The 26,693-nt window shown below is 37.7% G+C and overlaps 1 protein-coding gene across 1 annotated transcript in view; it reads left to right on the forward strand.

The window, feature by feature from the left end:
• Nucleotides 1-253: 253 nt before the first annotated feature.
• The window catches only part of nadsyn1 (NAD synthetase 1), a 31,783-nt gene continuing 5,343 nt past the window's right edge, over nt 254-26,693 (forward strand). The window contains exons 1-15 of the mRNA XM_088004061.1: nt 254-549; nt 3,825-3,885; nt 4,375-4,491; nt 5,635-5,688; nt 5,812-5,901; nt 6,734-6,785; nt 6,939-7,027; nt 7,318-7,435; nt 20,825-20,956; nt 21,147-21,218; nt 22,427-22,551; nt 22,623-22,671; nt 22,740-22,842; nt 24,851-25,019; nt 25,211-25,346. Of these exons, the coding sequence (XP_087860187.1) occupies nt 465-549; nt 3,825-3,885; nt 4,375-4,491; nt 5,635-5,688; nt 5,812-5,901; nt 6,734-6,785; nt 6,939-7,027; nt 7,318-7,435; nt 20,825-20,956; nt 21,147-21,218; nt 22,427-22,551; nt 22,623-22,671; nt 22,740-22,842; nt 24,851-25,019; nt 25,211-25,346 (1,452 nt within the window). The 5' untranslated portion in view covers nt 254-464. The remainder of the gene's footprint in view (nt 550-3,824; nt 3,886-4,374; nt 4,492-5,634; nt 5,689-5,811; nt 5,902-6,733; nt 6,786-6,938; nt 7,028-7,317; nt 7,436-20,824; nt 20,957-21,146; nt 21,219-22,426; nt 22,552-22,622; nt 22,672-22,739; nt 22,843-24,850; nt 25,020-25,210; nt 25,347-26,693) is intronic.

The raw sequence follows: 26,693 nt of genomic DNA on the forward strand, positions 1-26,693 counted from the left end.
CACTTGGACATAGTTTAAAATGTTATCTTTTTGCTAATGAACCTTAGAAAGACTAAATTAATAGAAAATAGATTTTAAGAATTTATTTTTTTCTTGTATGTAGTATCGATATAACAATTTAGTATCCCAATTCACACTCCATTCCAGTTGGTGGCAGTAATGCCCCAAAACATTGTCGGCCATCCGTCATTGAACGAGAAAAAGAAAAACAACCAAACAATAATGCTGCTGGCTTGTAATATATCCTTCGTCCTGCTGAGTGCAGCGTCACACTGACAAACTTCAGCCGAGGAAGTGAGCTGTGTTGCTTTCCTGCGGAAGTGACAGTACACTCCGCACCGTAGAAGCAAACAACTCACTGATTAAGGTTTTGTGAACAGTACGAACAAGTTGTGAACATATAGACTCATACACAGTTTATTTTTCTACTGTGACGTGTTGATTGTGAGCACAAGGAGAAGAGGATGGGCCGTAAAGTGACCTTGTCAACATGCTCTTTAAATCAGTGGGTTCTGGACTTTGAAGGTAACACGGAGAGAATATTGAAGAGTAAGTGGATTTATTTAATTTATGTTTGCACAAAATTGGTGGTACTTCGTTTATTGTAAGAAAACAACGTTTAATGCTCTTTACTATTGATGGCGAGATGAAGCTTCATGAAGCACAGAAGCATTTCATCCAACAGTTCGACCGAGCCGATGTGCCGTGGTGCTACATTTGCTCTACTGCGACATCAAATGGGCAATATAAATAGGCAACGTGAGAACAACGTGATGTGTGAAGCCTTGAATTGACTTCAAAAACACATATATTCTGATCTGTTTATATGTAACAATGAACACACAGAGCAAAACCAATGTAGAAACACCTCAATATCAGAATTACAATTTTTTATGCAATCAACAAAAAAATTAAGTAATTTTAAACAACGGCAATAAAGCCAACTCTGACAGCCTGGTGTCAAGTTACGAGAATCACTAAAATATCATCTACTCTTCATCATGGCCAGAAAATGGAATCACTCAGCTGCAACATGTATTTCACAATAATCAATTTGTATTTTTCTGTGATTTGATTCAGAGGTTTAGAATTGGGAGAGAAGAATTTCTCTACTATCAACATCTTAAACACTTCTTTAAATCCAAAACAAACTTAGTTAACAATTTATTGGAAACTCCTCAATTGTTAAATTATTTAATACAAATTTCCAATACTATAAGAAAACTTGCATCCAGATAGTATAATTTGCTCCTCAGACATCACAACAGCAATCCCAGCACACAAATTGGAAACTGATCTGACCTTCTCTCCCACCTCTGCCTTTTGAATCCAACTCTGTAACAAGTTTTCTGCCACCACTAGCACAAACCTACAACTTATATATTATAAAATGATTCACAAATCTCACATCGCTCAAAGACAAATATTTAAAATGGGTGTTACCAATTGCAAAATTTGGACACAATACATTTTGAACAGCATCAACACCTACTTTCATACCATTTGGACTTGCACACCTGTTCAACTCTTCTGGATATCAGTAACCGAAAAACTCTCCACCATTTTGGGTTGCAAAGTCCCCATTTCATTAATTCTCTGTATACTTGGTAATCACATTGAAGTTGAAAATTTTCAAGATAAATGCAAAGATCTATTTCTTGTTTCTCTATTGCCAAAAAAAAAACAACAACTTCTTAACTAGAAATCAAAAACGTCACTACATATTATCATCTGGACAAACTTTCTTACCAAATATATACATCTGGAAAGTGTTATGTTTACGCAAAAAAATAAGGTAGCTGCATTTATCCCATTTTTAGAATCCCACAAAATAGATTTAAGGTTTGTTGATGTATTGTTGAGTATTGCTACAATTATGGTGCTCCATGGTGCCTACAGTTGGCCAACTAATTATATTCTATTCGTTTGGTTTTTTTTTTATTTCTGTGTTTATACAGTTTTTTTCTTTCTTGATATTATGAAAGAAACCTTAAAGCAATTAATCAAAAAAGCTCTGTAATACACAAAGGATAAGGTAAGTATGGTGTAAGCGGGGGTCACATATCAATTTGTTACATCTTTTTTTTTAACTGCATTGCACAAGATTAGGGATGCTGCATAGAGTATCAAAAGATTTAAAGCAAAGCAGCACAAAAGGTGGACTTATTCTCTGGCCGACATGGACTGAGTAGATGCCTATGGACTGGTGGTGTTGTGGTTATGTAGTGGCATTTAATGTACTAAGGGACATTAGTACATTAATCAGAAGACCATAATATCTTTTGATATTATGGCACATAATATCAGAAGACTAGCTGCATCTCCTGGAGCTGATGTCCATAATCAGTAAAACAATACAAAAGAATAACTAACTTTCAATACCATGTATTTTAAAGAAGAAAAATTAAAGTGAACACCACATACGTAGAACCCAAAAATAAATACAAAATATATACACAGTACTGCAGTAAATATTCCATAAGAATACGCACAATGTTTTCAACTATGCAACAGCAGTTCTTAATTTCCCCACCAGTCAGCACAGTGTCCAACTGACACACATTTGAAAGGTCCATGATTTTATATGTCCAGATATTTGAGGGGAAAATGTCCAAACGCAGTTTGTTGCCAACGGAGAAGAGATGAGTAATAGGTTGTGTGTCTGTATGGTGAGGTGGAGGGGGAAATAGACCAGCATGGAGTGAATGTCAGGTTTTTTCCCTATTGAAACACCAATAAATATCTGAAAATGAGAGCATGGATGGAGTTAAATTAAGAATGTGACCATTTGTTTACTGTTATTACTGTTGAAGCAGGTTTTGTACAGTCTGCACTAGATTGGCGGGGAGGGTATAAAACATTAGTTTGGTCAATGTTTGAACCTGTCACAATAAGGAATCATGTGGGGTTTAATCCAGAGTCAGAAGTTAATCTATGTTTTTTTCCACACTGGATGGTAAGAAAGATAAAGTTTTTAAAATGAGTTAGAATGCAAATAGGAGTCTGTGTAGAGACTGTCTGTCTGTCTATGTAGCCCTGTGATGAACTGGCGACCTGTCCTGTGTGACCCCACTTCTCGCCTGTTGACTGTTGTAGGTAGGCAGCAGCACTCCACACAACCATACTAGATATAAGTAGATAATATAAGCATGTATTTCAGCCCAGCTTCTGTCCCTGGTTCTATGAGCAAGTTGTGATGTACTGGAGCAACAGCACACTCTAGTGGGTATGACATTAGAAATAATAGATGATCGGTGGGAAAGTCGGTTCCTTTTATAACCAAAAACGTTTGGCGTGAAAGACCCAATCTATGTCATCTACGAAAAGGCAAAAATGCAAAATAACTAGCAAAAACACCCTTAGTTCCCTTCAAAAAAAAACAGTTGTCATAAAATATTAACATTGTTCTTTTTTGAATTTAGTTTTTATAATTTTGTTTGTGTCCCTTTGTTGAGATGCAAAAAAATCCCAAGCTGTTACTTTAAATAGATGTATATATTGTTAAAGTGTGAGTGTTGTTCCACCCTGATTAAGTTAGAACATTTCTGCAGTATAATGTTTTACAAGACAATGCCCCTTGAACTTTTTCTGATTCTGTCAAGTAACAACCAGATCTTTAATTGATCTTATTGGGATTTTTAGGTCACAAACAGGAAAAGTGGAAGCAAAAGGACAATTTTGCTTTCAACTTTTAAATTTTCACATAAAAATCTGAAAGTTTTGGATGAATTTGTTTTAGTGCAGAAATATTACAGTATAGGCAACCAGGTTTTTTTCTACATCTAAAGGCGGTAATGCATCCTGCTCCGTGTGTGTTTCTGCAGGTATCGAGGTAGCAAAGGCAAATGGAGCTAAATATCGGCTGGGTCCAGAGCTGGAGATATGGTAGGAAGAAAAACAAACCAACATCAAGTTCTGCATTAAGTACAGTATGTTCTATATTGAATGAGAAGTCACCTAATCCACCTGCTTTTATAATGCAATTAATGCTTCACATGACCAGCATGTCACATATAGTATCAAACCATTTTTATTTGATAACAAAAAGCTAGTGTGCTGAAACAATAGATTTTTAAGCATGGTACAGGAGTTTCCCAGTTTCTTGAGCAAGCGTGTCTACTCAATGTCAAGCAGCAACGCTATCAGCAGTGATCTTTTGTGGAGTAAATGTTATGCTCTGTGAGTGGTTGTAGCATCAGTTCTATACTTTTTCACAAAACAGCAAACACAGTCCATGTTTTTATGTGTTTCAATCACAAAAAAAAACTATATGAATTTATACTGACCAATCAGAGGGCTTAGTTTCTGTTTTGATTTGGTTTTACTTCACTTTGCTAAAATCCCTTTTCTCTCTGTCTGGTGTGTATCTGACAGTGGGTATGGCTGTGCAGACCACTTCTATGAGTCAGACACGCTGCTTCATAGCTTTCAGGCCCTGAAGACTCTTCTGGAATCCCCGGTTACCCAGGACATCATCTGTGATGTGGGAATGTAAGTGTTATCTTGAAATAGAGTAGATGTAAAATCGCTTCACTGTTGGACTCTTCCTCCCCAGAAACGATGGAGTATTGCTTCCTGAATAACATGGCTCAGAAAATAGGGTTGCAGCTTTATCTTCTTCACTCCATCTAGCTTCTTCATTCAAAACCACAGATAAATCGCTCACAACTTCCTCCCCTTCTGTGTATTCAGTCTTGGTTGTTTGCGGTTTGACTTGCCCTCATTGTGCCACAAGATGATGCCGGTGTTTGACCCAGTTGCTACAAACAAAAGGAGCAACACTGCAGTGCAGTGGTATTTATAGTAGTCTACAAGAAATATTTATTATCAAAAGCTTTTGTGAACACAGAATGAAAGTGCAGTAATTCATTTACAGACTTATCTGTAAAATTTGGTTCTTCGTTCTTTGTTCAGCATATTTTTTAAAACTATATATATATATAAATGCAGTAAGAATGAAATCAAACACCATTTTCCAGTATTCCACTGGGAAGATGGAATACTGGAAAATGTTTTTCTCCATTTCTGGAGGAAAACTTAGTGGAGACCAGAGGTCGTATTAACGGAATATTTTCCGTATTTGACCGGTTATTTTTTTTAACAAAGGGAAAATTTGAAGCCTATTTGACACACACCCTTGTCAATTCACACCCTGACTGGTTCACACGGGCAGACATTACAGACTTTATGCAAAGAGTTCATCGTAGAGGCAACTAAAATCAATCAATTAAAAAAATCCTGAACTAAATGCGTCTTTCTGACTGGGAGCTGACAACATGTCGAAGAGTTATGGACTGAACGCTTTGGAGCATTTGGTTAGGAAGCGCATTTCAAACCTTTGGTTGAAATGGCACATTTAATTCAAGTCTCCATTACAGACCAGAGAAAACTACTGTTAAGAGAATGCAATGTTAAGCCCGTTTATAATCTAAACAGAGCAGCCGGCATTTTGTCTTGAGGAAATGAATAAAGGTGCAGAAAAAGTTAATTAGACCGTAAAAAGCACAGACCACTGCAGAACTAATGCGGATGCGGCTCCACGGAAGTTATGAAGTGAAAAAAAGAGTTTAACTTTCAGGGTTATGAATATATTTTCAAGGCCCCACGTGTGACTTTCTCTTGTTTTTCTCTCAGGCCTATCATGCATCATAATGTGCGCTACAACTGCCGTGTCCTCTTTCTGAACAGGTATGTCAGAGGTTTAGTCCAACCACAACTACAGTCTAGAATGTTTGGCACCTGTTTGAGCTAGATACATTTTTTCAGTGTGTAGCAAAAACTATAAATCTGCATTATTTTTGCTTCCTGTAGGAAAATCCTGCTAATCAGACCTAAGATGCTGATGGCCAATTCTGGCACCTACAGAGAGATGCGTTGGTTCTCACCTTGGACTCGGTTAAGGTTAGTCTCTACTAATTCAATTTATTCGACACAATTTGTTTTTTTTTGTGTTGATTCAAATGGCCTCTCAATTCACTTCATGAAACAAAGACAGATTGATAGTCAGTTGGTCACAGTTAAGTTTAATTCAGTTGGTTCAGTTTTCTAAGGAAAGCCAACAGTATACATTGACTTACTGAGGAAGCATGTGGCAATGGTGGAAAGGAAAACTCTCCTTTAACAGAATGAAAAACTGCTGCAGTACTTCTACAGTAACAAAGCTACTTTTGAGCGGCACATTGTCCATGTATAGCACCAACCTTTATCATTGTCAGTTCAGACTATACTGCGGTGGTCTGTTGTGTTGTCTTGATGTTCTACTTAACCAGTGTGGTTCAACCTTTTGTCCAGTAAAACAACATTTGCTTAGACTCACAAAAGTAGCATAACTTGTGTAATCAGTATGGCTTCTTTTCATAGTACCTACTGTGGGAAGTTTGATACAATGTTTTATTCTGTCATATTTTTGTTTAAATCCAGTAGCTTAAAATCTATTGACAAAAACAATATCCCCATAAAAAATTAACGTTTCTTAAGCCATTAGTGTTATTCCCTTGTGGAAATGTGAAGCTACTCTTTTCTGAAAAAAAAAAACAGGCTTTTAAATCTGATGTAAGGAAAAAATTGATTTTTCATTATTTCTGTGACCCAGAGAAAGAAAAAATATAGTAAAGCTTAAGGATGCTGTATTGACCAACGTTGTGTGTCTGGAGCTATCTCACCCTGTTGTTCTACTCGCACACCATGATATTAGTTTATGCATAAATCTAATCGTGTGAGCTTGTGTGTTCAGACAGGTGGAAGAGTATTTCCTGCCCAGAATGATCCAGGAAGTAACCGGCCAGGTACTGACTTGTGACTGGTGATGTAATCTACTTCATGATTTCATCCTTTCATTTCTAGAATGTTTTTGAAGAATATTGTTTTAATTTACCAGCTGGCTGGTGAGTCCTCAGAGCAGTTGTCATAACAGTGTCTGTTTGTCTTCGGTTCCTCAGGACACTGTCCCATTTGGGGATTGTGTACTGTCCACTAAGGACACCAGTATTGGCACGGAAATCTGTGCAGAGCTCTGGAATCCCAACAGGTAGAGCAGCTCAGACAGAGACACAATCACACAGGTCACTTCCTTCAATTAGATCAAATGGAGACATTTTGATTGGAAATTCAAATGTACATTAAAAGAAAAGAGGCTTTTGCTATTAACCTGACTTTCACTTTAGTAAAATAAATTTTTTTGTGATTCTGAAGAAACCGAGTGAGCAACACTTCAAGATGTTTTATTTTTTCCACTTTTCTTGATTCTGTTAGCATGTTAGAACATGCTAACATGCTAACAGTATATCCAGCTCTGATATACAGTTATTGTTTCCTCAGCCCTCATATTCAGATGGGGCTGGATGGTGTTGAAATCTTCACCAACTCTTCTGCCAGCCACCATGAGCTCCGTAAAGCCGACCAAAGAGTCAACCTCATCAAGACAGCCACCACCAAGGTAGTCACTCCCCAGCAGACCTGGAACAGCAACTTGCCTGTTGACATAGAAAAGATTGAATGTAGTAATACATTTCATCTCACTGACCTAAAAACATAGACATTAGACCAGTGGTTCTTAACCTTTTTTGAGGTACCGAACCCACCAGTTTCATATGCACATTCACTGAACCCTTCTGTAGTGATAAATAAAATATGATTCCCCCCCTCAAATTCAAGACATAGGGTCTTCTTAAAAGGTAGAGTCTCTGAGAACAGTTCTTCAAAATATAGTCAGTGTTTTCAGCAAAGTTGAGCTGACTGTCCAGGAACGACCCAAATTTGCCACAGTTTCAACAGGTTGGCCATCGAGAGAAACTGGAACCACTTTAAGGTCTTGCTTAGATCATTTAATTAGCTCTACATTCTTAAGAGAATGAAAAATTTATAATAAATAATAAAGACTTTCCGGTATTCTGATTTAGTAATGTAATTTTATTAGTTGTGTTACCACCCCTACGCCACTAGAGGCAGTATCAACCCCGAAAAGATGCGACTAAGGAGCAGATTTAGAAGTACACCGAAAGCTTACAGAATTTGGTAAAAAATGTGAGTTTAAAGACACAAGTTCAAATTCATGCTGAGAGTGAAACTCCTTCAATCAGTGCTCCTCTGCAGCTCTGATTGGCTCAGCAATGTAACGTGATCCTCTGCAGCAAGTGATGGCAAAGCGGGGCGCGTCACGACTTGACACAAGGGGGTATATGCCACGGACTTCCGTTTTAGCACTTCCACATTTTTTTTTCCACATAGCCTGCTTCCGGTGCACAGGCAGCAGTATGTTAACAGTGGCTCCTCAGCCGCTTTAGGACTATTAATGATGCTTATAAAATTATTCAGACGTCCTGAAACGCTCCAACAACAACAAAGGATTTAAACTGGATGTGTCAAAACTTCACAATAACTTCAAAGGTAAGTTAATAAATCGTTTGTATTCACCATAATGCCTCATGTCTGACGTAGCTAACAGGGACAAGCTTACAAAGGTGCTATGTAAACGTTCAGTGGTTTGATTATCTGTGCAGTGCCCAATCTACATATCTATGCTTTATAGATAGATATAGATATATATCTATATAAACATATATAGATCTGTCTATATTGTGTCCAAGCTATCAGTCGAAGCTGAAGTTAGCTTCTGAATGTAGCATCTAATTCGGAAAATAGCTAAAGGGCGATTACACTTAATTTTTCACTATCTTGAGCTTTCTTAATATGTTGTACTTTAAAAACTATAACACGTAGTCATTTCAAACCTAACTAGATTATTCTGTACTAACAACAGAATAAATAAAACATTTGTGAAACCTTCTAATTGATTTGTGAAATTTGTAAAATATCAATAATGGATTCCAGAACGCATTAGATCTGAATTATTAAAGTGGCATTGTTATTTTAACTTCCCGTTTTATTTCTTTTTTTTTTATCTTTATTATAGTTGGAGTTGGACAGGAGTTCTGTTTGATGGCTTCCTGGAGGGAGAGATTGGCAGCTAATGTTGCCAACAACTTTTCTCCTGCTATTAACGTTTTTTGTTTTTCTTTATATAGAAAGTATTTCTATCAGTTGCTTTTTCCATTTTGTTTACAGTATTTGCTCTATTTTTTATTTTTACCTTAATCCTTACCTGGTCAGTTGAGGTGGAAATGTACATCCTGTTGATTACTGACAAATGTCAGAACCACATGGACTGAGCTAGTTATGTCAGATCAGTCTGAATCTTTATTTCTCATTAAAACGACTTCTTGTAATTTTAAGACATTGTCATAAAATTGCATCTTTATTCTGCTGTAACGATGACTGCATTTTGCAATTAAAAAATCTTGTATCCTGACCGTTATGCTCCCTCATACAACTCACAGAACAGATGATTGAAATAAAGGCACTTTTTGAAAGTATGTTATGTGATTTTATTATAGAAATTGAGGATGGGAGGAATCAATTAAAATCAAATTTGGTATGAAAAAAATCTTGTCATATTGTCCAGCTTTATTCAGTATATTAAATTATATGACTAACTACATATTGCTTAATATTCACATTTCTTTGCTGGTTTTACCCAAATGTGTTGAATTTTAACATCTCATTTGAATTCCTGATCTACATGCAAATACTTGATATAACATAAAAACTGAGAAATGGGGAAAAAAGGTTTGTAAAATGTAGAGTATTACAAATGATATTCAATTTTATTGTAGGTACAAACAGGATAACAAAATGAACAGTGAATATATAATATACTTTCTAGCAGCTAAGCAGACATCAGACTTGTTTGCCTTTACTGGTGATGAAAACTCGTCACTCTGGAGGACAGGAAGCCCGGCTCAGCCCCGTCCAGGATGACCATCAGGGTAGCCAACAAAGTCTGCAGGAAGATTTTTGCATATCTGGTGCTCCAGTTTCAAGATCATAGTTTAACCAAGTAAATAAAAAGTTAGTCCACGTTGTGATGATCCGTGGACTGATGGATGCCGTCAGCAGGTCCAGGTGCTTGGATCCAATGGAAAGGTAATCGGCACTGTGATCATGGCTCAGAAACACAAGGTGTTGCAATGCAAACCTGAAAAATTAAAAACACACAAAAAAAAAACAATAAGCATCCATATTTAGCTGAACAACATAATCAAAACTAATAAATCCTCAGCTCTTTTTGAGAGTTTTGCTTGAAAATAAATTGACAATATCTCAGGAAATTAAACGTTTAAGTGAAATAGTTCTGGTATCACAAAGACACTGCAAAACATGTTTCAGAGGTGTAACAACACTGAAGTCACTAGAGTGAACTAAAATACTACTTAGAAATGCATGTTAAAATCTGAATACTCTTGAAAGTGTGCAGCTGAAATTAATTTAAACTACTAGCAGGCAAAGCACAGTGTTCACCTGATATCTGTACCAACAGTAATACAAAAAATGATGCATAGAGGCATTAGTTTATAAAAGTCGAGGCAAACCTAAATTTACCATTTTAAAAACAAAAAGCAGCGGGAGGATGTAACTTCATAACTTCATTTTCTAAGCAGAATCTCAGAGGGGAAAAAAGAGAAATTACGTTGGGTAAAGCAAGAACAGATTATAGAAGCCAAGTGGAAAAATTCACTCTAATGTGGATTTATAATTATGAAACTGCAAAGGTAGATGTCATATTTTCGGTATTCGGGAAATACGTGATTTGTACCATTTGTTCTGTGGGTTATTCATGTGGATCGGTGAAAGTTAAACGGCTGTAAAGCGAAGGTTTTGGACCTTAATCTGACCGACTACCTGTGTGGTTTGGATCGGGCTGAAAGCGTTGCTGCTCTCGGCTGTTCTTAAATTACCTGCTCAGTATCGGAGGGGCTCGTCGCTCCGACTGCATGTTAAATGTATTTTATATAATTGTCATATAAACAAAAGCTAAGGAGCTGCCTAAGAATAATTTCATACTCCGTATAACACAAACGCACATCAACACACATATTGACTTACCTTGTGCCGAATCGCTGCCTCTGTTCTCAGCCTGTTTCCGTAGCAGTGGATTTCCTCCGGCATTATTTTCTTCCAACAAATTGTTCCACTAAACGAAACAAGTACAACTCCCTTTTAACCCCCGTCTTCCCATTTCTGACGCTGGATTTTCAATATCCTCAAGCTTTGATATAGCAGGCAGCTACAAACCGCGTGTTAGCTGTAGTGGCTAAGTTTTGGCTACAGTCCGCTGTCGCCTTGATATCAGCAGGAAAATTAAAAAACTAAGCACCAGATGGTACTGGCTAATTACTGGACACAACGGCACACAACAAAACTCGATTGTTGTACCAGCAGCTCGCAGATATTTTAAGTTTTGCGTCTTTTTCATGGTACAGATCTTGCAGCTTTGGCCAAAAACAATAGGAGCAAGCAGGACCCGGAACCAACCTATGTGGAATAAATTCAAATGGAAATACGTCACCACCTCTCGTGGCATATACCCCAGTGTGTCTTTACCTCCGCGGTAGAGGCTCCGCCGAACCCCTGAGACCGACTCATCGAACCCCTGGGGTTCGATCGAACCCAGGTTAAGAACCACTGCATTAGAGTTATGTTCTAAGAAACTTTGTGTGCACTGCTTGACCACTGTAAAGAGAGGAAAAATTCTTGAACTTTAAAAACCTTTTGACTCGTTAAATCCTCTCTTATGCCCGGGTTCAGAAAAATGCTGTGCGCAAAGACTGAGATCACACAGAGATAACAGCGTCACAATAATCAGCATTTATTCAAGACAGATGCATACTATGACCAGACAAACACATCACATAACATCAGAAACCTCAGAGCACAAACAACACATGAATTTACCTGAGGGAGAAAAAGACAAAAGATGGAAACGACAAACAAAAAGCAAAGACGTCTTTGGAGAAGTTGCAAGCGCAAAATCTGATCTGTTACTTCTGTGTAGAAAGTTTTATATGTAAAAGGCGTATTCTTATCTTTAATTTATTCAAATAAGGCGTATCTTTGCTCATCCAACCAGGAACTATCTCTGACCCTCTATCTGAAGCCAGAAACCCCTGCCGTGTTTACGGCCTTTCACAGATGAGTGTGAAAAGCTACAACTTCCACTGTATTGTTTTCCCACACAGACAAAAGGCAGTTCAAACGATCCTAGCAAACCATCTGCTGTAACTACAAGTAAAATAAAGGTCAACCGGCCAGAATCCATTACTAATTTCAAAACCACAATTAGGCCATTTGAATCAAGACATGTTAAGTTTTAAAACTAGATTATTTTAAATTTATTTTCTCAACAGTTCCCTCTTTTAATCTCTTAATATAGATTACACTCTAAAATATAAGTTTAAAATATACTATGCGATAGTATAAGCCTAAATTCAGAAACACCATATTATAGCTGATAAATTAAGCCCCTCTTTTTGCATGCAACCTTCTACATAACATTTGTTGTTAAAATGTTGGCATATTCATTGCAAATAAAATCAGACAGCAAAATTATATAAAGGATTCAAATCCTAAAATAAATGTTCAAAATGATCTAGCCCATAGTCATATCTTACCAAAACGATGATGCATAAATTTATCAATGCTAAACTGAAACCTTACCACAAATCTTAATGTAATTATATTTTAGAAAAGTCAATCATATTCCTGATGTAAAAAGATGATACACAAATATTTGTCCAAAATTATCCATGAAATAAATGAGGAAGTTAGATACAAAATACTGCATATATAAGACTTACAAGCTATTAATAAACCTCCAGTTGAATAGTTTTTGTACAATTTTTTTTTTTCACATAAGTTCATTTTGTGTCCGTGTTTCTTGATGCTCCTTGAAGTAAGATGAGTTCGTTGGCACGTCGTAGATGAAAGATGAAAACTTGTTAATAGGAAAAACAAAGATGATCCTCTCGTCTCCAGCAGTTCATTTTCCTTATAGTTTTGAACTCAGAGTCGTCAGCTCAGTAACGGATGCTCACCTATTTAGGGATTATTGTGCCCAGAATTTGGTGAGTTTAACAAAGAGGTCGTTCCCTCTTTTCCAATTTGATGACATCAAAAGCAGAGTAGAATGAATGAAATCCTGATGAACATCTAGGTGTGAGGTCATCCTCCGGTCAGGGCTGAGGATCCTCAGTCACACCAGGTTGTGGTCCTTTGTTATCCAATGAGGTCATCAGCTGGTCGGCGTACTGGAACAGAGTCTGCCACCCTAACTAGACCTCCTCAATGTTTTTTAAAATAAAATAAGTAATTCCTTCCAATTTGAATTAATGTTTTATTTATGCTGATTTATTGATTGATACTCTAATTATTCTTTATTGTTTCAAGTCATATCCTCCTGACTACCAGTAGTTCATTTTTGTCCTCTGTAGAGGACATTTCTAAACTTGAATATCTCCCACCCTCTGCATTCTACTGAATTAATTCCTTTTGGTATCTGGAGAGGACATTTAGGGCTTTTCAATGATACCACATATGAAGGGGTGGGATTGTTGTTCGTATCTTTTTCTAATACATAAAAATTGTGTTCATCAGTAATAACACATTTTATGGGAAGAGACAAAGTAAGTGCATAAAACCTTTTATTACCTTACAAAGAATGTGTGATTTAAAAAAAATGGTGATTGGACAATATTTTTTTTCCTGGTAGTCAGGAGGATAAATTGTTCTTGTTATCAAATCTTATTTTAATAGTTACTTTATTGTATTATCAGGAAGGAAGAGATTTTGTGATAGCTTTTAGTTTTATTTATTTCTCTTTAAAACTTTATTTCAAATGATCATTTATTTCCTTATGTTAAGTCTCTTCCAGTAATTTTCCTTTTGCATTATAAATCAGTAAACTTCGAATTTTAAGAAGCTTCTCCTTTAGAGCTGTATTTTGTCAATATTTTGACCCTCTTTTTATATAAGGCCTACATGAGAAATAAATGTTTTCCTATCGTGTTGAACCCATATTTAACCACATTTTAGAAGCAGTTCCATAATTGCTAATTTGTAAATCTCCAATTTAGACCAATTTAATTTCAATCATCATATTTTCTATTTTAAAACCTTAAAAAATGATCAGCCTGTTTTACATGAGTAAAGTTAACCGTGTCACTAAATATAAAAAATGACTTACTTTATTCCAATCATAGTTTTAAATACCAAAATTTCACCCATTTTACATTTGATCCATTTATTCTTTTGAAAACCTATTTATAAAATATTTAATTGGATACTTAATTACCCTTTTTATATTGTTTATCAATTATCAATGCATTTTCAGTTTTAGGGAGAAATTCGATACAACTAAGTTTATTAAATGATGTAAATATTTAGCTTAGACCTTCCTGGATGTCCTAGTTAAACAACTTATTTTAAATCATATGAAAAGAGATGCAACAATCCAACGATCACCTTCCCTGTTTTAAGAAACACTGTTTTATGTAAATTATTTGATAGGTAATATTAAGTTTAGTGTATTCAATTTATACATTTTAGTTATTCCATATCAAAATAGTTAGCTCATATTTAATGAATTTTGATTTAACTTCAATAACCTCTTTTGCCAAGAAGTAAAGAGAGATCCAAACTAAAAATGTGCTTATTAGATCAATTCCATTCATTTCCCCCTGTTTCTATAACAGAACAAATGTTCTGTCATAGAATACAATAAAAATCCCATACAACTCATTGAGATGAAACCTGCTGACACTGCTAACTTTAGCATCATGTAACACAGTTGGATGTAATTCAAACATGGTGTCCCAGATGCTGTTACAATCTGCACACCTCAATCAAAGAATTTAATGTTTGATTAAATTTATGAAATCAACACAGAACTTGGTGTCATTAGCTCAGTAAGCTCTATAGACACTCATCAATCCACTTTAGCACCCTAATTTTAAATTCCATGTAAATTTAAATTTAGTTTTCACTGAATGGTAGCCCCTGTAATATGAGCCAAATAAAATTTAAATCATTGTCTTTATAGTTGAAGCGTAGCCCACAATGCAATTCAGCTATGATTAAGAAAAACTTATGTAATTGTAATAGTTAGTCCCCTGCCCATTGTTTTCAGGCAGGAAGGGAAAAACACATCAGCACTTTGTAAGACAAACGGAGTGAATCATGGAGGAAGTTAATGCATTTCCGAGAAATGCAGAATCGTAACAATTGGTTCACACCAACCCTCGAACTGCATTGTAAAACCTCTGACACCAGGAGATGGGGTGTCCTCAACACTTAGCATTTCACTGCAGGGGTTCAGGACGTGAAGGCAACAGGGCGCATCTGTGCTACAACTAAATTAAGGAGAAAAAACTGGCATCACACACTAAAAAAAATTTAAAAGGAACTTATTCACCACTACCAAGTTTTGTTGGCATCCATTTCGTCTCCAACCTGCAGACTGAAAGAAACCCCAGGAGTGGACTTTGGCGCTCAGGTCACATGATCAGAGGTGAGAATCCAGGATCAAACATGAGAACACACAACAGGACCACTGCTGAGCGACTTGCCATGGCCCAATTCTTTATCTGCTGAATCAGAAGGTGTCCAGAGTAGCAGTCATTCCCGCAGTGCAGAAACATCTGGATACAGTCCCTCTTTGATGAACTTTGGTCAGCCTTTCGTGGTCGACAGAGTGGGACGTAGAAACCAGCAGATCAGTCATCCTCTGAAACCCCCGTCTGGGTTTGGACAAAAGGCTTTGATCTTTGTGGTCCCGACTGCCTGCTGATTCCCGGCCGTAGAGGACTCTCACAGATAACGCCTGAGTCCCTTTTGTTTTCAGCCAGGTGTGAAAAGCAACACTCAACGCAGACATCTGTTGCCAGGTCCTGTGAGCAGCACTTTGCCCTCACGTGACAACAGGAGAACAGTTCATCTTCACTGACCTTAGTAATCGTTCAATAGCTTTTGGCTTTTATACAGCAGTCCAGCAGAAGATGGGCACAGTTCAGCATCGTCATGTCTTTGTTCAGCAGCAACAACAGCGGCCTGATGTGGTAATCAAGAAGATCCCTTCTAATCACACCGTCCCATGATCTCTGAGCTAGAAAGACCCTGCCCCCAAGATTGCCATCAAGTCAGAAGGAAGGAGAACTGCCAGAGAAAAATAATACAAAGTAATTAAAAGATCAAAACTTATGTATGCCACATTTTGCTACTTTCACTATTATAAATAAAATTAAATTTTATCTTGTGATGCATCCTCCCGTGTGGCTCTAGATTTGTTGTTGATGTTATAGCACAAACGGCCAACTGCCCCAAATCCTGAACTGCAAAAAGAATAAACATAGAAATGTGCTAAAACATTCCACCATCAGATGTGTCAGAATTAAGAAAATAAAGACACTTACTGTTCACGTCAATACCTCGATGACATTCACTCTGTTTGTGCCAAATATCAACTACAAATTTTAAAATCACAACCTCACAAACTCATTAAAGAATTAGAACAAACTCTAGAATGTCCTACTACTAACACTCATAAAAGTTGTGATTGAATTTCACTTTGTCAAATAATTATGAATTTCATATTGTCCTACTAAATACCAAACATCCTTATTGTTCCTTGCTTCAAGACAAAGTCCTATTGCAAAATTTCAGAAGCTATTCACATTATATTTGAATTTCATAGGAGTTTTAACCAAAATTTTCCTCAAAATTCACAATTTACACCCAACTGTATATATTCAAAATCAGCAGTGATGCAGAAATCTATCAACAATTTTAAATGAAATAAAAATGACAAAGATGTTGTTTAAAGCTGTTCCATTTTAGATGATCAAATCTACTTTAGTAGAAGCTTCTATATCACATACACCATATTTTAGTCAAGCAGGAAGGCAATATGACTCTACATTAAAGAAATCCATAATTCACTATTGTTGAATGAAAAAAGTCAAAATTATTAATTAACTAATTTACAATTAACCGTATCCAAAAATTTACCAGGAATTAGGGTCTATTTTTCCTTCTCCCCCTGTTGATATAATAAAATTATCATTTTGAAAACAATTTGGAATCTATGTTACTGTTATAATTTGCTGAAAAACTAAAATATTGTAACATGTTCCACCATTTCTCCAAATCTTCCATCTAGTATTCAAACTAGACTGAGATGATATAAATTTCAAAGTTATATCAGTAATCTCTTATCTTTATAATATCCCCCTGTGTTTTTCTTATTTACAATTTAGAGGTGGAAAACCAAAATAGGAGACTTTCCCCATTGTGCTAAAATGTCAACATGTCCAATCAGTTACCCATATGACATATAAACCAATTTAAGGCAGTTAGTAAGTGTTAGTAAAAAAAGAAAATAAAAAAGAAAATACCAAAGTGGACGAGACAGTTTCCTATCACTAATTCCATCTGCTTAAGCCAAGGCTGAATTCTTGCTTCGTATTAATTCTACTGTAAAAGCAGATGATTCAGCTTTACCCACATTGTGATACCAAAATATGTAATCATCACCTTTAAAATTGTCTGTAAAGCAGTAGTAAAAGTAAATTTATGAAACAAAACCTTTACTGTCCCTAAATAGTTTAAAATAAGAAAAATATCACACAGCTACTCACTAAGGTGACGTCAAATTTACATAGCGCTTCCTAAAAACACATCAAAGGCCATCTGCATACACATTCACTCTCATTCACACTCAAGCAGACTCATCAACACCCCATTGTAAGAAAGATACAGGATGTTACCCCAGACCAAGCTGACCAAACAAAGTGAGGTGTGATCTGCCCCCAACACTCTCGTGAGAGCAGGAACACGACCCCATTCTCAGTATTTGAAGGCATCTTTACATTAGTTGACCTATAAAGTAACAAATATACTTTCCAATTCTCCTCGATGACATTGGGCAAACACAGTAAGTAGTGTAATTCACCTACAGCAACTGAAAAGATCCCCATGTTCACCTGTAATTTGTTTGTCACACTCCAATGTGTAAAATAAAAATATTTGTGAACCATAAAGTTAGAACTTCCCAATTTGTACTGATTCCATGTACCACATATCTCCCCAGATGACAAACCAAAATTTGTCCTGTTGAAAGTCTTGAACACAATTATTATAACACCATGGTTGAAAGAAACATAATTATCCAGTAGTTCAAATGTTGTTCAGTTTTGAGTGAACCTATTTCAAAAACTCCATTTTATACATACAACCTTATTTCATGATAGCCCACTGTTATTAAATGGCTATCCAGTAACTAGACCCCCTGTAGGAAAACCCCAAAAACATTCATGTGGTCTTGTAATATGCAAAATGGGCTGCACACGAAGCTCGTCCTACAAGAAACAGTCATTCATTAGTGTTTCAACATATCCTACATTAACAGTGCATAAAACACTGTCAAGCAGAAAAAACATCCATATGTTCTCGTTTTTGTTCCCTTGTTCCAATCAGTGAGGATGTTCCATCCTGTGTCAGGAAACCTAGAAATTGAAGTGATTGTAAATGTTACAATATTATAAAAAAGCAATGACAACATTCCAGTGCTCCAGCTTGGAACTGATCCCACACATTTCTCCCGCTGAGAAAGTAGAAACATCTGTAAATCTGTTATTATGTACTTTTCATTTCAACATAAAACACAGTTCTAAAAGAAATTCACATCAAAATCCAAAAATCTTGAAAGAGTGAGCTGGAAATGTCAGTGTTAACAGAACTGAAGCACTCCCAAAATGCAAATGGAGTGGTCAATCAGCTCCCCTGCTCTGTGAAACAAAACTTGTAACCTGTAACCAAAATGGAGAAGAAATCTCTGTCCCACAGAAGCATGAGTTAACAGAAACACAGCAACATAACATCCAGCAAAACAGACAAACACATAAGACACAAATCTCTTCACAACTCAGACAGAGACAGACAGCAGCACACAGTGAAACAAAAAATGGCGGAAGACAGACACAAAATCAGTAATAGATCAACCCGCAGCCAAGCACGCACACAAACACAGATACACAGACGACGTCGTAGTTCAGCCAAGAAAAGACAGAAAAGAAAAGAAAATGTCAGGCGCCGGCTAAAAGAATGTATGATGCATCTTTTTAATTTTCCAACTTCACTTTTACAAATCTCTTTTATTCTCATTTCAACTTCTCTTATTACTTATAAACTTCTTAACAAGCCATCACTGTTAGTCACTTATATTCAATAACTCTTAGTGCTGGGTACGCCCAAGGCAAAAATGAGCCTAAATTTAGCATAATAAAGAATTTGTCTCAGTCCTTCAAGGTGATTCAACCTGTACTAAATTAATTATTCTCAGTCCTTTATGCTCTTTGGCAACTCGATTCAGAGTCCCAGAGAAGGCGATACATCCAGCCGCAATCAAAAACAATTCACAGTAAACACACAAAAAGGTTAGTGAGACGCAGAAAGACACAAAAACAGTAAACTCATTCAGACGAAAGAAATCCCTACGGACACCGGTGTCATAAAATAACAAACGTGTGGGCCTCACTCTTGTCCCTTCGTAACGCTAGTCGTCACAGGTGGATTACACACCCAAAATTGTTCCAGTCCTTCCGAGTCGAGTGCAGAACTCGAGGGGGACCGACCCTTCAATTTAACGTACTCTTCGAACCTCAACGAAGCAGTACAACCAGTGCCAAATCCGAACAACACTCGGCCAAATCCGAACATGTCCCTTTAGAGAGGATCAAACTCTCAGGCTGATACAAGCCTGTTCCTACAATATCAGTCCTTTTGCTCCTGGCAACTCAATTCAGAGTCCCAGAGTAGGGTGATTCAACCCGCTTTAGTCCTTTTACTCCTGGCAACCCGATTCAGAGTCCCAGAGTAGGGTGATTCAACCCGCTTTAGTCCTTTTACTCCTGGCAACCCGATTCAGAGTCCCAGAGTAGGGTGATTCAACCCGCACTAAGATCCAAAAAAGAAAAATCACACAATCGTTTCTCTGCAATCAAACCAAAGATCCGGTCGAAGCCACAAACCAGCGCGTCAAAGAGAAATCAAACTCACATCAGGAGATGCACCTGTATCGTGGGCCAACAAGGAGCTCAAAGTCGCCCACTGCGGTCCCAGCGTCAATCGCACAGCACTTGTTCAGAAACGGACGAGTCCCCAATTGTAAAGAGAGGAAAAATTCTTGAACTTTAAAAACCTTTTGACTCGTTAAATCCTCTCTTATGCCCGGGTTCAGAAAAATGCTGTGCGCAAAGACTGAGATCACACAGAGATAACAGCGTCACAATAATCAGCATTTATTCAAGACAGATGCATACTATGACCAGACAAACACATCACATAACATCAGAAACCTCAGAGCACAAACAACACATGAATTTACCTGAGGGAGAAAAAGACAAAAGATGGAAATGACAAACAAAAAGCAAAGACGTCTTTGGAGAAGTTGCAAGCGCAAAATCTGATCTGTTACTTCTGTGTAGAAAGTTTTATATGTAAAAGGCGTATTCTTATCTTTAATTTATTCAAATAAGGCGTATCTTTGCTCATCCAACCAGGAGCTGTCTCTGACCCTCTATCTGAAGCCAGAAACCCCTGCCGTGTTTACGGCCTTTCACAGATGAGTGTGAAAAGCTACAACTTCCACTGTATTGTTTTCCCACACAGACAAAAGGCAGTTCAAACGATCCTAGCAAACCATCTGCTGTAACTACAAGTAAAATAAAGGTCAACCGGCCAGAATCCATTACTAATTTCAAAACCACAATTAGGCCATTTGAATCAAGACATGTTAAGTTTTAAAACTAGATTATTTTAAATTTATTTTCTCAACACCACTGAAACACTAGAGGGCAGGGTTGTATCACAACAGTGGAGAAGAGCAACATGCTTGTTTGTACAGTGGTGAGGTTGTAAGTTGCTGGTGTTGTTTCAGAGTGGAGGGATCTACCTGTATGCTAATCAGAGGGGCTGTGATGGAGACCGGCTGTACTATGACGGCTGTGCCATGGTGGCCATCAATGGAGAGGTCGTAGCTCGTGGAGCACAGTTTTCCCTTGATGATGTGGTAGGCATGGCAACACGGTTCAAGACGAACCTGCACATATATGATATCCCTGGGTGTGTGTATGTGTGTATATATGTGGCATGTGATTATTTTAGTGGAGAGTCCCAATGTTTCCAGATTGACCTGTTGAGTGCTGCTGAACTTTTAAAGTGTGCCATTATAACCTGGGAAGTGTTTGCTTTTACTGCAGGAAGTGATTACAGCCACTCTGGATCTGGAGGACGTCTGCAGTTACAGAGGAGAACTCTGCCAGCCACTCATGGTTAGAAAACATCTGCTCTGAGTTTTTGGAAGCTGGAACTTGTGTCTTGTGGTGTTTTTGTTTTTTTTTTTACTTCAGCTTCTAACAGGTTGTGGGGCCTGAAAAAACCAACTTTAGGACAACATTAGTATCAAGCTGTCCAAATATTAATGACTTGCTGTTCTTCATTTTAGTGGGAACAAGTGAAGAAAGATGTACAGTGTGTGCTCATTATCAGTATTTGGATGTTCTCCAGAGCTGTACATAAATCACTGACTGTTCAGCCTTCATGACCCATTCAGCTTATTTCCCACTAACACTAGATAAAGCATCCACAAAATCACTGCAGCTGAGCTTCCTAGTCACCAAAGGGCTCTTACAGATTTTACAGATATCCTAGCTTAATTGAGCCTCTGTTTGGTTCCTCACAAAAGTTATCCATGGCAATTTATCCTGTGCAGTTAGCCTTCTCCTAGGTTAACTGTCTATCTCTTCAGTCAGCAGTCACACCAATCAGAAACCAATATGCTTTGTCTGTGATTCTCTTGTCTTATTTGTCTGTTTCTGCTTTTTTATCATTTTAACTTATCTTAAAATGTCATTTACAATATAAATTAACTTTAGTTTTGGCATATAATTAAACAAATGCACAGTTTAAGATAAAATAATATGATTTTGATCCCGTAAGAGAGAGGGGGGATTATGCTTGTCCCAATGTAGCTGGTGCCTATCTCCAGCGAGACATTTCGCGCAACAGGCAGGGTACAACCTGGACAGGTCGCCAGTCTGTTGCGGGGCAACACAAAGACAGACAGGACAAACAACCATACACACACACAAGTCTGATCTTGTATTCCTACATTTGTGAAACATCCCTCAGGTATTAGTCTGAACTATCCCGACTAATGCAAGCAAAGTAAAAAACATAAAGGCTAAAATCATTCTCAGCCTGGGTAGATTTTGTTTCAATGTCATCTTTTAACTTTACCAAACTGTTTCTGCTGACTAGCAGTAATGTTGATGTTTACTAGTGGCTCAGCCAGAGTCCCGTCTTGGTTTTGTGGAGGATTACTTTAATCCATCTTCAGCCAGCTGCAGTTTTAATGACATCATTCATGCTTTTGCTGTTGTCGTCAGTCCCAGAGTTACAGCTGAATGGTGCTTGTAATTGGTTAACACCTGCTTGCCTTGGTGAGTGACCCTGCGCTTTGTCGTGTTCTCTGCTGTAGGAAGGACAACAGAAACCTTGTCATAGGATCAAAGTAGATTTTTCTTTATCGAGCTCTAATGATGTCTACCTCCCCACACACCAGCCAATACAGTGGATGTTTCATACACCACAGGAAGAAATCAGGTATAAAGTGCCTTTTACTTGATTTATAAAAAAAGTGAACTCTTTACAGACAGGATCTCTGGGTTGTTCAGTCTAGGGCCAGCATGTTGGCTGTGGGACTACCTGAGGAGAAGTGGCCAGGTGAGGACTGGAACATTCCTGATGTGATTAGTCTTAGTGAAACCTAATGCCGCTGACTTCTGTTGTAGGGTGGTTTCCTTCTGCCTCTGAGCGGCGGCGTCGACAGCTCCTCCACTGCCTGTATCGTCCACTCTATGTGTGTGCTGCTCTGCCAGGCTGTGGAAGACAGCAGTGAGTAATAGAAGAGTCTCCTGTTTTACCTTAACTAACGCAACTTTATAAATGGCTGTCCTGCTAAAAGATGACATTCAGTTAAATGAAGAACTAACAACATGGTGAGGTTATGTGGTGATAATGGCTCAGGAGATCACCTCTGTTGATGTGTCCTTGGGCACTTCACCCACTAACTGGTGGTGGTTAGAGGGCCCAACAGGGGGCGCTGTTGCATGGAAATCTCACCTTTGTCAGACTGCTCCAGGACAGCTGTGGCTACTATCTAGTAGCTCACCATCAACATGTGAATGTGTGTGTGAATAACCAGGGCTATGAAGTCTCAGTAAAAGGAACAGTTTGTTTGTTCTTTTTTACACATATGTGTTGACAGAAACCCTGTTTTTGTTCTTTTCCTTTTTTTGTGAAAAAAATAGGAAATAATACTCTATTTATGAAAAGCTGCATAGTTCAGCATACTTCCTTGTGCCTCACATATGCTTGTCTGTTGTTAATTTAGCCAAATAGCAGTGAGAACCAGGAATGAAGCCGTTCTCCTCCAACAAACTTTCAAAGAATAATTCTCTTTTGACTTTGGATTGATAAGTCCAAAAAGTCTGAAACACTTCCTTGACCTCCAGGAGCAGAGGAGTTTTGTGTGTAACAAGAACAAGTGTTAAGTCATTCATCCATCATCTATTCCTGCTTGTCCTTTCAGGGTTAGGACCTATCTTCCGCAGTCATTGGGTGAAAGGTGGGGTATGTTACCGGCACCAGACCTAGGGGAATCTGGTGCCAGTATCAAGTGGTGCACAGGCAGATGAATCCTGTGCAACCAGATCTGTGGATCACAGAGGAAGCGAGTCGTAACAGTGTATCTCCGGCAAGAGCTTGTTTATTCTGATTACAAAAAACAAATAAACAGTTAAATAAAATACAATTACAATACAGTTCAAATTCAATTGACATCCAGAGTGTCCACAAAGAAATAAAATAAAACAAAATTCACAAATAAAATAACATGGCAAAAAATGAAGAAAATCTAATCCTAAATTAACATAACCAAACTAAAAAAACGCTCCTAACACACAGTAAATACCAACGTCCGTCAGTTATAACGGTTCCTAAGCATTAACGTCGGGCTGTTATAACCGTTGCAGAGGTTATAAAAAAAGTTCAAGCCCACCACAAATAAGTACATCCTCAAGAGAAACAAAAACACCACAACACTACGAAAACATTGACCAATCATCATATACCCACAGAACATCTCAAATGGCCCATAAAAAGTTGCCGTTTATACTACCTGTTGATCACAGAGGACAGTGTATCTCTGGCAAGAGCTCGTTTATTCTGAGCCGCGCATGCCCAGAGCCAGGAGACTCGTTCTCCCTGTTAGACCCACAGCGGCACGAGAGCGCCCCCACTGGCAAGACACATGCACATGACAAATACGTCTACAATGAACAATAAAAATAATAATAAAAACAAAACAAAAGACAAGACCAATTCTGATTGAAAAAAAGGGTGTATTCATCTTTTTTTTTTTTTTTTTTACTGTTTCTCAACACACTACAGGTACACCATGGCCCAATGACTGCCTTGCCAGACCATCACAGAAAAACACTTAGGACAAACAACCAAAGCACAATATGGAGAGACCAGTTAACCAACAGTTAGAGGAATGCTTAACTTGAACATGTTGTCACGGTTATCCTGGACATATCTACAGAGCAAAATTATGTTTGGGACATTTATGAGCTGCTTGCATTTTGAAAAAAATTATATGAAAATGTGTGGCTGTCACTGACCCAGTCTTGATGGAGTGAGCTTTTCACAACTTTATGTCTCACTACATTCTGCATTGTAGAAACCAGGAATGCAGACACGCCGACTGATTTTCAGTCTCAGGTTCGTCTTAGCTACATAAAGTTCATTTCTTAATGTAATGTCAGTAAACAGGGTGCCAAACAGAAAAGAAGTTGTCTGTTAAACATGTTTCTTATTTAAAATGATGTTGACTTTTCAGACAGCCAGGTGCTGAAGGATGTTCGCAGAGTGGTTGGAGATGACGCCTACACACCGCAGAACCCAAAGGAGTTGTGTGCTCGCCTCTTTACCACCTGTTACATGGGCAGTGAAAATTCCTCCCAGGATACATGCAGCAGAGCCAGGGACCTGGCTGGGGAGATTGGAAGGTAGCCTTTCATCAAAATGTTGAATTTTATCTTTTATATTTTGAACTCCAACTTTGAATAACACACAAACACTTGTATCTGAGAGCAATGTCTGAGAGATTGTCTGTACAGTTAATCTTAATTTTCTGAGGAAGGAAAGTTGTTCTTCATAAAGGTTTCTGTTTTTCTTCTTTTCCATGTCTCTCTCGTAGCACACATGTGAATATTAACATAGATGTGGCTGTCAAAGGCATTCTGGGTATCTTTTCAGTGGTAACTGGACGGTGGCCACAGTTTCATGCAAATGGTGGAAGCAACAGAGAGAACCTGGCTCTGCAGAATGTGCAGGTGAGACCTCTCCTCATGCTCTGTCTCTCATTATCAGTCATCATGGAACTGAATGTTTTAGCACTTCTTGGCTTGGAGTTCTTTCTCTGCTGTGACAGTTTAACCACAGTGTTTGCTCTGACGCTGGTAGCTCTGACCATTGAGTGGTTTCACAATCACTTTGTTTCCTGTTTGAGGTGTGAAGAAGACAGAATGTCGTTCAACACGTTCAAAGTATGATACAGAATGTGAATGTGGTGGGGATTGTCTGTACACAGTTTCTTGGTAACAGAATTACCCCCACATTTTGAACTACGGCATCAACCAATAGGCCAATGAGTAGTAAGGCTCAAACTGATTTTGACCAACTAACACTATTAAAGTTCAAATACAACTACTGACACAAAAAGTTTACCGTATAATTAGTCTGTTTAATCAAACACTTCGAAGCGCAAGGCAAAACATTTCATATTAAAATATACAGAATCCAATTCAGTCCAAATCCAGTTCATCCCAAAACAATTCAATCATATGGTCAGTTTCAGGGTAGTTTTTATGTCCGTAGACATAAAAACTTGCCTGGTAACTAAAAGTGACAGTCTGCAGTCCTCAAACTCTAAGATGTGGGAAATGAGGATCTTTGTTGTAGTCAACCCTCAAGGAAACCAACAGGAGTTTCAGCCACAACTGGGAGAAAAACAGGATGCAAAAAAAACAACCCATAAATAACTTCAGCTGACATCTCATAAATGTTTCAAGACCTACAGAAAGGAGGCACTAGTAGAAAAATGGGCTACATGATGGAGATGCCAGTGGAAAGCCATTATCACAAAGAAAAGCCATTGAAACATTGTGATTCTGTAGAAGAGAATAATCTGGTCAGATGAGGGCAGAACTGACATTTTTTTATATAATCTGGAGGAGATGGTCCTAAACATCCTCCCCAAAAAACACCATGCCAAAATTGAAGTCTACTGCTGGAAACACAATTGATGTGGCTGTCATTGTCACAGCAAAAGGTACTGGCAGACTTGCATAACTGAAGGATAAATTGAGAAATGTAGGATTTTATAAGAATCTAAAGATGACAACAGTGGGTCTTACCAAGTAAGACAATAGCCCCAAACTTACAGCAAAGGAAAGTCTTAATTGGTTTCAGAGAGAAAACAAAACCACTGGAACCACCCAGTAGATCTCCTGACTGTAGCGAATTATAAATGTATGAAAAGAATAGCTGTTGTCATTACCAAGTATGTTCAATTTTTATTTGAAATGCTATCCCAATTATTTACCCATAACTTAACATATGGGCTAATTTTGTTTGGTTTCTTTATATGTGTATTACTTGGATTGTTGCTGACTTCTGGT

The sequence above is a fragment of the Poecilia mexicana genome, unplaced genomic scaffold (assembly GCF_051168715.1).
Source record: "Poecilia mexicana isolate PSO_F unplaced genomic scaffold, ASM5116871v1 scaffold_3, whole genome shotgun sequence".
NCBI lineage: Eukaryota > Metazoa > Chordata > Actinopteri > Cyprinodontiformes > Poeciliidae > Poecilia > Poecilia mexicana.